We start from the raw sequence: 14,912 nt of genomic DNA, 5'->3' as shown, positions 1-14,912 counted from the left end.
TGATAATTCTTTTCTGTAAGGAAAGTGTGTAACTGTGGTTATCATGGACAATTTGTGTATTCATAAAGCTGTAAAGTTTCATTGTTCATTGTTAACGCTTTTCAGCTGTCAAGGTTTTTGCATTATCAAGTGTCTACTACATCTGATGATATGTAAACTTACACTTGTAGGCACCCTCAATGGTTTATGTGAGCAACCAAGGCATGGTGTATGGTGCTGGGGGTGCTCCCATGGGAATTCCTGTGCAAACAGCAGGTGGTGTCGTAATGGTTCCAGTATCCTCTTCAGGGGGTGTAGGAGGCCATCCTCAAACAGTTCAAATGCCAGGAGGTGGTGTAATGCAAGTAGTCACTCAGCCACAAATGTACCAAGCTCCTATATCTGGGGCTGTGAGCATGCAGCCTCAAATGATCCAGGTGCCAACATCTGGAGCTGGGGCTGTGAGCATGCAGCCCCAAATGGTCCAGGTACCAACATCTGGAGCTCAGGGAGGTCCAGCTCCAATGGTCCAGGTTCCACCAACAGGAAATCCCCAAGGACCTCCTGAGTTTGTCAGGGTCACCACTGATGGACCAGTGCCAGAAGAGAAGGTACCACTTCCTTAACTAATTGCAGGTTCCAATAGGTGAGTCCAATTAAATCCTTTGACATAACTTGTTAACTACTCCGTGAATTGTCTTTGCTGAGTTGTCTATTTTCCTTTTTTGTTGTTGGGTGTCTGGTGTAGAATCACTCCTGTTAGTACTTTTAATACTATGACTAACTTATTTGTCTCTCAAAGTGTGAAAAGCCATTTTTGAGACATCTTGCTAGATAGTCTTCTCCACAAAGTTTATTCATGTTCTTGTGTGCGTGCAGTGCTTAGAGAGAATTAGTGAAACATCACACCAGCGCACTCTTTACAGGGCTGTGGGGTGGCAATGTTTATAAAAGTGGTCATAATGGTGAGATAGAGACTTGCTCTCAAACAAGAAATTCTTTTTTTTGTAGCTCTTTGTGGAGATCAACGGACAAGCACGGATGATGATGCTCACTATTGTTTAAATGCACCACACGTGGCAAAAGTGACACATGTATTTTGAATGGTCATCTTTGAGTTATTAGACGTAGAGTGAAAAACTGGAAAGTAGATAAGATAGATTGAAATGCGGCTGTTTTGATAAAGGTGCTCAGGAAAATAGCATACAAATGCACATAACAAGCCCTAAAGGCATTGTGGGTGCTTTTCAGGCCACGGTTCCGTAACCCTTTAACTCTCAAAAGTGGTCAACATGAAACTTCTCCTTCTAATGTTTTTCATTATTCAGCAAACAGATGATGAGAATTTTCAAACTTATCAGGTAGAAGTTGTTATCTTGATCGAACAAAAAATTCTTATTACTAAGTTACAAGGAAATGTTTAACAGCTAGAGGGGAGAAATAACAATAAGATCCTGGGAGTTAAAGGGTTAAACTCAGGATTTCAGGGAAATCTGAGAAAACATCGCAGTAAGGACGAGGCATTGCAGGTTTGGTTAATTAATTAATTTATTTATCTGACTTCTAAAAATTAATATATTGCCAGATACTTAGATTACTCTTCGAGATTGTCGCGTCCTTTTTCTGACAAACTTTTTTAAAACAGCTGTTCACTGCACTGTGTTATTTATCCCCAGCTAATTGGTGAATTTTACTAGACTGTAAAACTGGTCGTAATAAAATCTGGAATGCAAAACATTTCCATGAAATAAAGGCATCTCAAAAGCATCTTATCTATTTGCTCATTACTTTTGGTGTAATTTTGTCAACGAACTGATAATAATTTTTACCGATAAAAATGAAGAATCCAGCATGCAACGTTAGCAGCATTAATAAGACAAAACACATTGTTTAATTGTTGGTATTGGGTAAAACTTTTCAGCTTTTTTTTTTTTTTTTTTTTTTTTTTTTACAATAGCAATTTAAAACTTAGCACAGTATCTTTCGCGCAAATCACGTAAAATTTCATTCAACCAGGTTTTGCCTCAGCCTGAAGAAGAAAATTGTTTAAGGGCATATGTATACTGGGGGTATATGTTATGCCCTTTAAGGGCTCGAATTAAAAAAAAACCAAGCCGCCTATTGGCGACTATCAAAGAAAAAAATGGTCGCCAAATACAAAAATGAAGGCGCCAGATAGTACAAGAACAGAAACTCAGATCAGAGCCCCATTTGATTGGCATAGTTGTTCGGCTTCTGGGACTAAACACTTTGCAAAAATTTCATCCTCCGGTAGCTACTGCATGAGATTCACGCTCCGAACAAACGTTTTTGAAAGGCTTTGAAACGTTCCTTGTTTGCATACTAACAACGATCTTGCTTCCTGGTTATTTGTAGACTGCAGCAAATTACGAAAATCGCTCAGTGTATCCTCTTGTGATAAATGATTCATGCCTTTCGGTGTAGATTCGTTGCACTTGATCTAGCACATGGTGAAAGAAAGCACCTGCTTTGAAAGCCGACTCCTTGTGACAGAATCTGCTACAGAACGCTTTTAAATTCAGCGACCTTTCAACAAAACATTGCGTCCGCGATCACCATGTAGAAGCTGCTATATTGTCGTCTCGGAAGTTGCGATCTTAAGGCGATTTCAAGTTTTAACGTAAAGGTAAACAGACTAAATTTGCATATCCTTTTGCAGAAAAGCAGAAACGAGACTAGGGAAACCGTTTCTCACCTTTAATGTTTAATCAGAGGAACATATTCGCCAAAATGGCGACTAAACGCAAAATTTTAGTCGCCAAGTTAAAAAGTTTTAGTCGCATTGGCGACTGCATCGGTCGCAATTTCGAGCCCTGCCTCAGTCATGCAAACTTTATCACTCCGATTAAATCAGTTTTGTTGTCCTGGAATTTTTCCATCTTACATTCCGTATTCCTAAGCTCATCCTTTCGTATGCTCATCTCTAACCTCATCCCCATCGTCTTTTTAGTCCTCATCCTCATCTCATCATCATTCTTACCCTCATCTCATTCTGTTCCAACCTTGTCCTCATCCTCACCTTCGCTCTCATTGTTATCCTCGTCCCCCTCCTCATCCCTATCTTCATCCCATTGCTCATCCTCATCGTCATCTCATCCTGATGCTTGTCACTATCCTCATCTCGTTCGAATCGTTACCCTTACTCTCATCTTCATCCATCCTTGCCTTCATCCTGATCTTCATCCTTATTCCTATCCTCGTCCACATCCATATTCTTATCTCGTCCTCATTCTCATCCCCTTACCAATCCTCAACCTCATCTCTTTCTTGTCCGCATCTCCATCTCATCCTCATACTTATCATCATCCACATCCTCCTACATGCCTACGCTCACCCTTGCCTTCATTCTCATTTTTATCCTCATTACCATGCTCACCTCACCTCATCCTCGTCATATTCATCCTTACCCTCATCCTTATCTTTACCCTTATTCCTATCTCCAACCTCATCCACATCTACATTCTCATCTCGTCCTTACTCATATCCTCGTCCTCGTTCTTATCATCATTCCAATCCTCACTGTCATCTCATCTTCATCCCCTTCTTATCCTCATTTTTATCCTCATTCCCAGGCTCGTCCCCATACTTATCGTCATCCTCATCCTCATCCCTGCCCTTTTTCTTATCCTCCTCCATCCTTGCCCTCATCCTCGTCTTCATCTTCATTCTTACTCTCATCCCCACGTTAGTCTACATCCACAGGTACATTCTTATCTTATCCTCATCCTTACCCTCATCTTCATCCTCCTCCATCCTTGTCCTTTTCCGCACCTTTATCCTCATTCTCGTTCGTCCTCATTCTTTACTCTCATCTCTCCTAACTCATATCCTCGTCCTCATCCTTATCATCATCCCAATCCTCACTCTCATCTTATCTTCATTCCCAACTTATCCTCATTCTTATCCTCATTACCAGGCTCATCCCCATCTTATCTTTATACTTATGGTCATCCTCATCACCATCCTTACCCTCATTGTCATCCTCCTCCATACTTGTCCTCATCCTCATCTTTATCCTCATTTTATCCTCACCCCCATCCACATTCTCACCTCATCGTCATTCCCGAAAATCATCCCCATCCTTATCTCCATCCTTATGCTCCTTCTCAACCTTGTCTTCATCCCCTCCTCCATCATTATCCTCACCTTTATTCACATCCTAATCCTGAACGTTATCCTCATTTTCAAACTCATACTCATTTTGTTTTTGATTGCATGTCTGCGAAAGGCCATTGTGACATGATTGTGAGATTTTTTTTGTATTTTATTTGTTTACAAGTACGCAAGATACATCACAAATTTCTACATGCATAAATTTACATTACACTACTCTATTACACAAAGAAAATACCACTACACTGGACCACGAGAATAAAAGAAAAGAAAAGAAAGAGGCATCGCGTATTGATATAAATAAAAAATTAGTTCAGCTATTGTTCTATCAGTTGAAGGAGGGGTTTCCATTTGTTGTAATGGATCTCAAGTTTATTACTCTTTCTGGCTATAAAACGTTCTATTTGAAACGTACTCTTAATTCTTTCGAAAAAGGATTTAAAGGATAGAGAAGTCTTATTTAGCTTGGTGCGATAAATAAAATATTTACCTTCTAGTACAATATAACTAAGAAGGATTCCGTCATTTTCATGATTAGGCGCCTCAAAAAAACCAAAAACAATATCTTTATTATCAGGAGACTTCAAAGTAATGCCCTGTGAGCTTAACATGACAGTGACTTCATCCCAGAAAGCATGCACTCTTGGACAATAAAATAACAAATGTTCTAAAGTCTCTAACTCCTTTTCGCAAAAATAACACAATGGGGAGTCTACTTTCTTAAATTTAAACAACATAACATTTGTGTATAAGATTCTATTTAGTATTTTATATTCAAACTCCCTTAGTTTGGTATGCAAAGTTGTTTTAAAAGGCAGTGAATAAATATTCTCCCAATCAAGATGAAAAGTGTCTGTATTAAATGCTTTGTCGTATTTCTTCATTGCAGTTGGTATACTAGATATCTTAGAGACGAAAATCTGGTACAATGATTTTGAATAAAGCTTCTGTAAAGTCTTCTGTTCACCATCAACCCACAGGGAGAAATTACTTAGATTTTGGTATTGTGTTTTTCCGTAGATAGAAGTCCTATTTAGTTTCAATTCTCTACGCCACTCTTGTGGGAAAGCATTGAGGAGACGGAAAATTAGGAAGCGATCGACCGGTGAGAGAGATGAAGGCCATGGCTCCTAATCCAATTTAAGCTCGCCATTTTCATCATAGAGGTTGCCAATTTTTATTAATCCTGCGTCAAAAAGCTTTTTACTATAAACTGATCTGGAATCAATGCATATAAACCTGTTGTTCCATAAGACCTGATTTACTATATCTGAAAGCGAGGAAGGGTTGTCCTCGTTCAAAGAAGACCAAGTTGAAATGCATTCTTTGTAGAAGTCTGGAAGAGCTATTGGTAACTTTGTAAAATCAAAGTTACATTGGAACAAAAATTTACCTCCTACCTTTTTGAGGTAAGACTCCAAAAAAAATTTCCACCCAGCTGAGCTGGTTTCTAGAAATTTCTTAATACAGAGTACTCTTTGAGTTTTAATCATGGACTCGATGTCGGGCATTTTTAACCCCCCTTTTTCGAGGGAGTTTATCAGTCCTTTTCGCTTAACTTTGTCCTTGCCCTTCCAAACGAATGAATATAGTAGATTATTGATTTTTTTAATGAAGTCTTTCTTGGTTGAAATAAGAGATGCTCGATACAAAATTTTTGAATGACTTGATTACTAGTATTCTTCCTAACAAAGTAAGACCTCTCCAACTCCAGCCTTTCACAGATTCTCTCTGGGATTTCTCGATAGTTTCAAAATTCATTTTGTAAAACAAAAGAGATACTAATTTATATATATTCGGTTCTGCTGGGCATAATTCGCTGATAAAAACAGTAAAATGCAGTATCTTCAAAGAAAAGATAGTTCTTTAACACACTGAGCGCATTTATTAGGTTTTTCTGCAAGGATAGTTTTGTTTCCTTATCACGCGTAAGCTAAAGACCATTGTGAAACGTTAACAGTCATGATTGACTTCTTTTATTTGGCCAGGATGAAGTGGTTTTCAATGTAGTTTCACGGCAACCACTGAGAAAATTATATCTTAGATTATGACGTAGACTCAAGGCTGTCTCCTAGAAGAATGCCAATAAATAGGGCAAAGAGCAATCAATAGTGGCAAGTGACCACTCAGTTATATCAGTCAAATACCGGTTAAACACTGAATATAAATCAAGGAGGACTTCGAAAAGCAAAAAAGATATAAAATATCAATAAAGAAAACGGATGGTTGTGAAACATCGAATCAGAAGCAGAAAGTGAATGAAGCTTCCTCATCTCCCTGCATAGGTTGGGAAAGAGAGAGGTCAAAGAGGTCTTTCCACCCCCACCCCCTCCGTTTTTTTGCGATTTTTGAAAATGTTCTCTGGAACTGCCGAAGGCCTGAGAAGTGAGGGGAAATCAAATTTTGAAGGATATATGGTAATCATACCTCAGCTCTGATCTTTTTCAACCCGTTCCACAGTAGCGTAAAGTACAGGATGGGGTATTAATCAGATGGTAAACATAGTACGACCCACAGTTCCTTACTCGAATAATAACTGAGTAAGTACAACAACTATGATGTCGGAAGCAAACTGTTCTGTTTACTGCGCCTTCAGCCACTGATGGATGAGTGCCGCGCAGCCAACCTGTTTTATACGCATCACATCTCGACAAGGGTTGACATTTAGTCGGCATCTTGGTTCCCGCATCTCCTTGGAAACGAAACCAGCCAGGACCAAGGTGTTTGTCGCATTTTTTGTTTTTGGTGACGTACGTGGTTTTCCTGGTCTTGTCCGTCAATTTTGTGTATCTTCGACATTCTAAGTAATCATTAATGGCAAATTGATTTCTACAAATGCTACCTTTATCTTTTAGACTATCTTTCAATGGAGTGTCCAGAGAAACCCGGATTACGTTGTTTTGCTTTACCTTGCTCCGTGATTGGTTTAGACAACTCGCAACACTCTCTCAACCAATCAGAAAAAAAACTAAAACCGACCGTTAAGACGTCCGCTCTTCAACCAATTTGGTTGTTTTTACTTTGAGTTCTCATTGGCTCTTATATGTACTTTCTTTTCTCGTGGTTGGCTGTCGTCAGTGATTTTGATTTATTTGGTTTCGGCTTTACGACTCTCAATCCAAAACTGCACATGCTCTAGTACTTTAATTTAGTTAGCTCAAATTTGGTTACTTTTTACTTTAGCATGTGAAAGAACTAAATAAAAACAAGAGGCGAAAAGGGGAGATGTAGCCATTGGAAGAAATATTGATTCTATGAGTAAACCTTTCCGATAATTATCTTCCTCATATCTTTCTCGTACGAGATAAAAATAACTCACCTTCAGGTATGCAATTGGTTTTTCCGTCCCCCGTGTATCCATGGTTACAAATGCAATAGTAGGATCCAAGTTGATTTACACATGTTGCCACATCCTTGATGCACTCATGGATATCATTTTGGCATTCGTCGACATCTGTAATACAGCATTTAAGGTATTACTACTGTCACCAGAAAAGCACCTCTACGGATATTTCTTGCACTCGTTCAATTTGAAAGAGATTAGACGACTTATGTGGAATTTATTGGTCTTGGATTGACCACGGTTGGTGCCCGGGATTGGTTCAGGTAACCTTCCTTCCCTATTTTTATAATTCACAATTCCTTGTACGAACATAGTTGACAAAATAATGTTGAAATTAACCTGAAGAGATAAGGCGGTTATGGCGCGTTCATTAACATTATCATTTATCTTATTTTAGTTAATTTTGTTTAGGCCAGACGCGAACGACTTAAATTCAATCTAAACTTATCCCACAATCGTTCAGTACTTAAGGAATATCGACTCAGTGAATCGAAGAATGATTAAATACCAACAGAAAACGAGGCTCCTATTCACATCCAGCGTATAAATTAGATATTCCTGTTAGTGACCTTTTAACCCCAAAATTGCGCAAGGTTCGCTTGAGCTACCTGTGATGCTTGTAAATAGAAATTCAATGTAATTTCGCGTTTTCCTGCGGTCTTTCCTCCTCTTTTAACATCTGCAGCCAGTGCACCCTCGGCAATAATATACACATGAGAAGTCTGTGAAAATCGTTGACGCTCTTGGTACACTCGTACACTAATACACTCGTCACGTTTAGACAAGTACCAAGAAAATTATATAGGATAATGAATCTGCTAAATTTGATGCATGGAAAAATTTAGATGAATAGATTTCACTGTACAGGTTTTTTCAGTAGCCATTAAACCTTTCCTTGCAACCGTAGTTTAACTCGTCAACTTGGTTACAACGTGTGTAAGATGACTCACAGGTCATCAGACGGCGTTTAGAAACATACGAGACGAGACCAAAACGGAAACAATAGAGGTGCATACATGTATAGGTAAACACGATTATGACAGCGCACGCGCAGTCTAGCGTTACCTTCGCAATGTTCTCCTGTGTATCCAGGTGGACATATACACTTATATCCCTTGTCCGTAAATCCAACCAGGCAAGTTGCGTTGTTGTAGCACTTGTTGAGGTAGCACTTATTCTGGTGGAAAAGAATGTAGCTAGAGGTTCTTAAAGCTTTCACGCTGATTATTTCAGAATATCTATAATTGCTGAGCAAATTTGAACTAACGGCGCATGATGATCAGGTGATTCATTACACGCCTGCAGTTATCGATAGCGATCTATGCCGATGAATCCTACGGGGTACCCAAAGCGATCTTTATTTTTAATTTTTTTTCGATTGCAATGCTCTCAGGCTCCAATTTGAAAAGTTTTGTTATGAATTCTCCCAATCTGGTTCGGTGAGGACTCGCAGAGGGTTTAAGAAAATCGCTTGAAGGGTAATCAAGGCTGAAGAAGAGCAAATAATTTTTACCTCCGTGCCTCTATACATTAAGCCTGCCGTCGGTTTCAGATCATTTGGGTGTTGTAGTTGGTCCGAGTCACTCAGCTGGCATATCATTTCATCTTTTTCCCTTGGTACCATGTTAATCGATGTACATCTGTCTTCAATAGTACACCAATTTCTGCAGTGACTATACATATGTATTCCGACTGATAATGAAATGTTTTTAAAGACGTGGCCTATCAATGCATATCCATCTATTGGCTCCAGAAACTTGAGACGTCGACAGCCATCTGTAAGTTAGAAAGGAGTGGATCGGATCACGTACGCTCAGTGGCGAAGTAAATTACAACTGATCGATAACTTTTTAACCCATGCAGTCTATTTTCGTTTTGTTTTGTTTCGCAATTGTTTTTTTTTGTAAGCAGAATGACACAGATAAAGAATCTTCAAAAACGTCCATGGTTACCTCATGTTGCGATCTATGAAAAGCTCTAACCTTTGACAGAATTTATCAAAATATTTTAAAAAGTCAAAGTTTTCACGAGCGCTTCACTCTAAGGGCTCCCGCGCTATAATTTATTTTTTAACACTATTCTTTTATACTCGCGCGACTGATCGAACTGTTTGTCTCTTTAATCTAATTTTTTTCGCAATGAAATAAATTTGTTTTGACATATGGAAAAGTTGCTCCTTTCTATCTAATTGCCGTTTCTAATGAAGTTTCAACTCTAATTCTGTATACCTCTTTACAAGAGGAAAATGATGATGAAAATGCGAGTGTCATTCTCTCTTAAAGATGATGACGTTAAAATTTAAAGAGAACGTAGACGAAAAAGTAAAATATTTAGTGGTTTTGCACATTAATAAAATTCAAGTGTAGCCGTGTTTTCTTTGGACTAATCAAAACAATCCACGGGTTTTTTCTCGTGTTATAGTCTGAATTTTCTGGCAACACCTTTGAAGCATTTCTTGAGACTGGCTTTCTTCGTTTTCTAGACGATCATTTAAAAGAACAGTCTTATTTTGTAGTGCATGAAGACCGAGTTGAAGTCCAACACTTGAGAAAATGATATGCAACGATATGCAGTACTTTTCAGACTTTGAATACCAATTGCCTAAGCTAACATTATGATTCATTTTTAAGAAACCAATGGAAAATTCTTGCCGGAACAACTAAAAAACTTTCGTTTCAAATATAATTCGATTTGTTTACTTTTTTGTGTCAAGTTACTAAGGTCTGATGAGGGTCATATCTATTCTGATCAATTATTCATCAGCGTTTTTCTGTAAGCTCGATTGTATAGAGGACAAACATTTGGATTGTTGACAATAACCACGAAAAATTATTTTTTCCACTGAATTTTAGCTCTCAAGACTTTTTTATTGATAGTTTAATGGTGGAATTGATCTAAATAAATTCTTATATTTCAAAAAAACTGCGTGACCGCCTCGAATTGCCTTAGATGTTAATCAACTGTATGTGAATGTATATAGGTTCAGCAACTTTTTCAAATTGGGTTCTGGTATCTTACCATATCGCATATCATCTTTCAGGAGCAAGTGATCATTGACTTTGAAATACATTGTCCATAAGAATTAATTTGAGAGCCGATACAAGACCTTTAACATCTAGTCAGATTATCATAACAGTTGTCAGCACCTTTGTTGACGAATATATGGCGAAATACATTGTGAGGGCAAAGTATCTTTCTCAAGAACACAGTGCAAAGGTCGTGCTATTACAGGTACCCGGACATTTCGACCAGAAGTCGAACGCATGGGGCCAACGCATCTACCAGACATAGAAAAGCAGCCATGCCTTAGAGAATCTATAAAAACTCTCTTATAACACGCGAAAAAGAATGTTAAAGTTAACTCACCATGGTTTGCAGCTGTTAAGCTGTAAAACCAGCCTCCGAACAAAAAAAACCGATATAGGAGAGAAAACATGCGGCGGCAGCGCGTCACCTTCAGAGTTTTGTCAGAGAGGAAGTTCTCAGCCTTCTTTTGACGGTAATTCACTTTTTATAGAGACTGTCAAAAGAGTGCGGAAACTGTATCACCCATAAGATGCCTATCTCTCGCAAGGAGCAAAACAGAGAAATTTTATCTCTTATTGTGATTAATTATTAATCCTGAAGCGAATTTTTATGAAGCTCCTCCAACGTCATTTGTGCATAGAAATGTTCAGTAAGGAGTCTCTTGTTTTGGCTCTTTACAGAAAACAATGGTAAAAACAAAACAAGTTCGTTTGAAATCAAAGTAGTTCCACTGTTTGACAAACAGACTGAATAAAAACTCAGTAAAATCACGGACGGGTTTTAGCGTTTCCTTGTTTAATTGCATAATTGGCCTGCAGGAATAGAAACCATCATTGAAGCTTTAGTTTGTCACTACATTCAATGTAAATGCGTTATTGACTGAGTGTAAGTGTACAGCTGAATACTAGCATATAACCGTATTAGGCGGCGGTTATCAAAGTCCCGAAATTTTTTCCCTTAATTACTGTAATTTTCTCTTCCATTAAGCGGTCACCTTTATTAAACGGCGAATGTAGTGCGCAATAAATACTGGTAAAAACTGGGTCTTTAATGAATTTGAAAGTGATATTATATTTTAATATTAACACTTTATGGTATGTCTATCCTTATTACTCTGTTACTTTGACTATAACAACCATTTCTTCTTTGTGATCCAATATTATCCGTTATGCATTGGGCGGCTCTGATTTTGTAAAGGTTTCTACAAGAGCAAAGCATGTATTGTTTTACCAAAGCTCATGAAATACTCACCATCAAGTTAATGGCCACCAATAGCGAATGTCGTGCGCAATGCATACTGGTAAAAACTGGGTCTTTAATGAATTTGAAAATGATATTGAGAGTTAGAATTTTTACTAGATCTAATTATTAAAATGTTGTAATTCTCCATGGTTTTTAACCCTTTAAGGTTCAAGCTCTCATTTATAGTTCTCCCCTCTAGCTGCTACACATTTCCTTTTAAATTAATTAGGAGAATTTGGTGTTTAATCAAGATAACAACTTCTGCCTGATAAGTTTGAGTATTATCATTACCTCTGCTAGATAATGTTTCCTTAGGGATACTATGGGGAGAAGTTACCAGTTATATCACTTCTGGGACTTAACCCCCTAACTTCCATTAGTGATTAAAATGCAATTTCTCCTTTCATTATCAGTACAATATCAAGCAGACAAATGATGAGAATTTGAAAAAAGTATCGATTAGAGGATTGTTACTTGATTTCTTTTGTGTTTTGATTTCTTCAGGCTGCTGCTTTTATGGGTTGTGCCATCACCTCTGCTGTGTTTGGAGGAATAATAATCATCTGTTTGCTTTGTCTGCTCTTTTGAGTCTGTGTCAGGGCCTTTCCACACTGGTGACAAAGTTGTTTATTTAGACAAATGTTTTGTCATCGCCAACATTTTACAAGTGCAGATGGTTTGTCCCGACGTGACAAATTTTGACCAAAGCAGACAAATCTTCAAATGTAGTGCCAAAAAAATTTGTCTCATGTTAAAAATTTGGTAAAATCGACTAAATAAACAAAACCATGATAAAGTTCTCCATCAATTGTCGTATAAGCTACGCAAGCGTGTAATTGAACGGAAATCAGTTTACTAGAAATTTGCCTAAAACTGTCTTTTGCTGCAAAACTTGGACATTCTAAAATTTTCAAAACGACTTAGGATAAATCCAGTTCTGATCAATCATAATTATTATTGGCACTACCATAAGTATTACTACCATTTTCACCATAAAATAAGATCCTTATTTATCTTCATCAACACCATAATCATCATCTTCGTCATTATTGCTGTCATGGTTGCAGTCGTGGTTATGGTCATTTCATCATCATTATCATCATTATCACGTCATCATGGTTCATTGACTGTGTAAGCACTGCCTGTTTCTTTGTCTATGTGTTATCCTCTTTGTCTCTCTGTCTGTCTGCTAATGTCTCTCCTCACAACGTATGTGTTAACCTTTGAACAATGAGACCAAACAGCCTTTTTGGGAAGGTTCATAATTATAATCGTTTGATCAATGTAGGATACATACACCAATGCAGCTGATTGGCGCTATGTGTCCCCCAGTGGGACAATTTGATTGGTACAATCGATACGCTACCTGCGTGTTTGTGGACACAACGCAAAACACGAAGACACACCTGACGCTTACAAACTGCTATGACTTTCAATTACAGAGACTGATTATTCAGTTTCCTGCACAAGCAGCAAAACGATCGTATCATAAGCAAGTTCATCATAATCCTAGGATGCCGCATGTTTTGTGAGACTAACCGTCTCTTATAATTTGAGCGAGTGAGACACGGTGCGAACTCCGCTGTTATTGTTGTTACCATTTTTGATAAGTTTGGGGCTTCGTTATGCGTGCTGCGAGCTAAAAGATAAGTTAAAGCGACTAAGGACTGGTAGCAGAGTATTGTGGGAGGCTGAAGAACAGTACATACTCGTAAGAAGATATTCATGAACAGACAGTACCTCTAAAATTCCAAGTACTTGTCTTTATTTTATTCTTTACTCTATTATTCAAGTTTGGAACTAAGTTAAGCAAGGGCAACATTACCTTTAGGCACGGTGCGCACAGCTGGGGAAAGAGAGAGGTCAAAGAGGTCTTACCACCCCCACCCCCTTCTAAATGTCCTCTGCTGAAATCCTAAGAAGATAGGGGAAATCAAATTTTGAAAGGTATATGGTAATCATACCTCAGCTCTAATCTTTTTCAATCCGTTCCACAGTAGCGTAAATTACACTTTGGGGTATTAATCAGATGATAAACATAGTACGACCCACAGTTCCTCACTCGAATAATAACTGAGTATTTACAACAACTATGATATCGGAAGCAAACTGTTTTGTTAACTGCGCCTTCAGCCACTGATGGATGAGTGCCGCGCAGCCAACCTGTTTTATACGCATCACATCTCAATATGGGTTGACAAGTAGTCGGCATCTTGGTTCCCGCGTCTCCTTGGAAACGAAACCAGCCAGGACCAAGGTGATTGTCGCATTTTTTGTTATTGGTGACGTATGTGGTTTTCCTGGTCTTGTCCGTCAATTTTGTGTATCTTCGACATTCTAAGTAATCATTAATTGCACATTGATTTCTACAAATGCTTCCTTTATCTTTTAGACTATTTTTCAATGGAGTGTCGAGAGTAACCCGGATTGCATTGCTTTTGCTTTACCTCGCTCTGTGCTTGATTTAGACAACTCGCAACACTCTCAATCAATCAGAGAAAAAAACTAAAACCAATTGAAACTTGGTCACCCTCGCTTCAGGCAATTTGGTTGTTTTTACTTTGAGTTCTCATTAGCTCTTATGCGTATTTTCCTTTCTTTTGATTGGCTGTCGTCAGTGGTTTTGATTACTTTGGTTTTGGCTTTACGACTCTCAATCCAAAACTGCGCATGCTCCAGTGCTTTAATTAAGTCAGCTCAAATTTGGTTATTTTTTTTACTTTAGCACGTGAAAGAACTGAATAAAAACAAGAGGCTAAAAGAGGAGATGCAGTCATTGGAAGAAATATTGATTTTATGAATCAAACTTTTTCGATAATTATCTTCCTCATATTTATCTCGTAAGTGATAAAAAATAACTCACCTTCAGGTATGCAACTTGTTTTTCCGTTCCCCGTGTATCCATGATTACAAATACAATAGTAGGATCCAAGTTGATTTACACATGTTGCCACATCCTTGATGCACTCATGGATACCATTTTGGCATTCATCGACATCTGTAATACAGCATTTAAGGTATTAGTAATGTCACCAGAAAAACACCTCTAACGGTATTTCTTGCACTCGTTGAATTTGAAGGAGATCAGACGACTGATGTGGAATTTATTGGTTTTGGATTGACCGCGGTTGGTGCCCGGGATTGGTTCAGCTGACCCGCCTTCCCAATTTTTATAATGCACAATACC

General features: G+C 38.2%; 2 protein-coding genes across 2 annotated transcripts in view; one reads left to right on the top strand and one right to left on the bottom strand.

Moving 5' to 3' along the window:
* The window catches only part of LOC131781719 (uncharacterized), a 7,937-nt gene extending 6,199 nt beyond the window's left edge, over positions 1-1,738 (top strand). Inside the window, exons 4-5 of the mRNA XM_059098434.2 lie at positions 171-625; positions 991-1,738. Of these exons, the coding sequence (XP_058954417.1) occupies positions 171-605 (435 nt within the window). The 3' untranslated portion in view covers positions 606-625; positions 991-1,738. The remainder of the gene's footprint in view (positions 1-170; positions 626-990) is intronic.
* A 2,319-nt stretch (positions 1,739-4,057) lies between these two features.
* On the bottom strand, positions 4,058-10,910 carry LOC131781711 (protein lin-12-like). Its single transcript, XM_059098426.2, has 6 exons — positions 10,823-10,910; positions 8,970-9,232; positions 8,522-8,633; positions 7,433-7,567; positions 6,699-6,913; positions 4,058-4,159 (listed from the first exon to the last, which is right to left on the bottom strand). Exons 1-6 carry the CDS (start codon positions 10,890-10,892, stop codon positions 4,058-4,060), a joined length of 897 nt encoding a protein of 298 aa, XP_058954409.2. The 5' UTR covers positions 10,893-10,910.
* Positions 10,911-14,912: the final 4,002 nt, after the last annotated feature.

This window comes from Pocillopora verrucosa, chromosome 5 (assembly GCF_036669915.1).
Source record: "Pocillopora verrucosa isolate sample1 chromosome 5, ASM3666991v2, whole genome shotgun sequence".
Classification (NCBI taxonomy): domain Eukaryota; kingdom Metazoa; phylum Cnidaria; class Anthozoa; order Scleractinia; family Pocilloporidae; genus Pocillopora; species Pocillopora verrucosa.
Note: the sequence above shows the minus strand (reverse complement) of the source record. Positions and strands in the feature narration are given on the sequence as shown.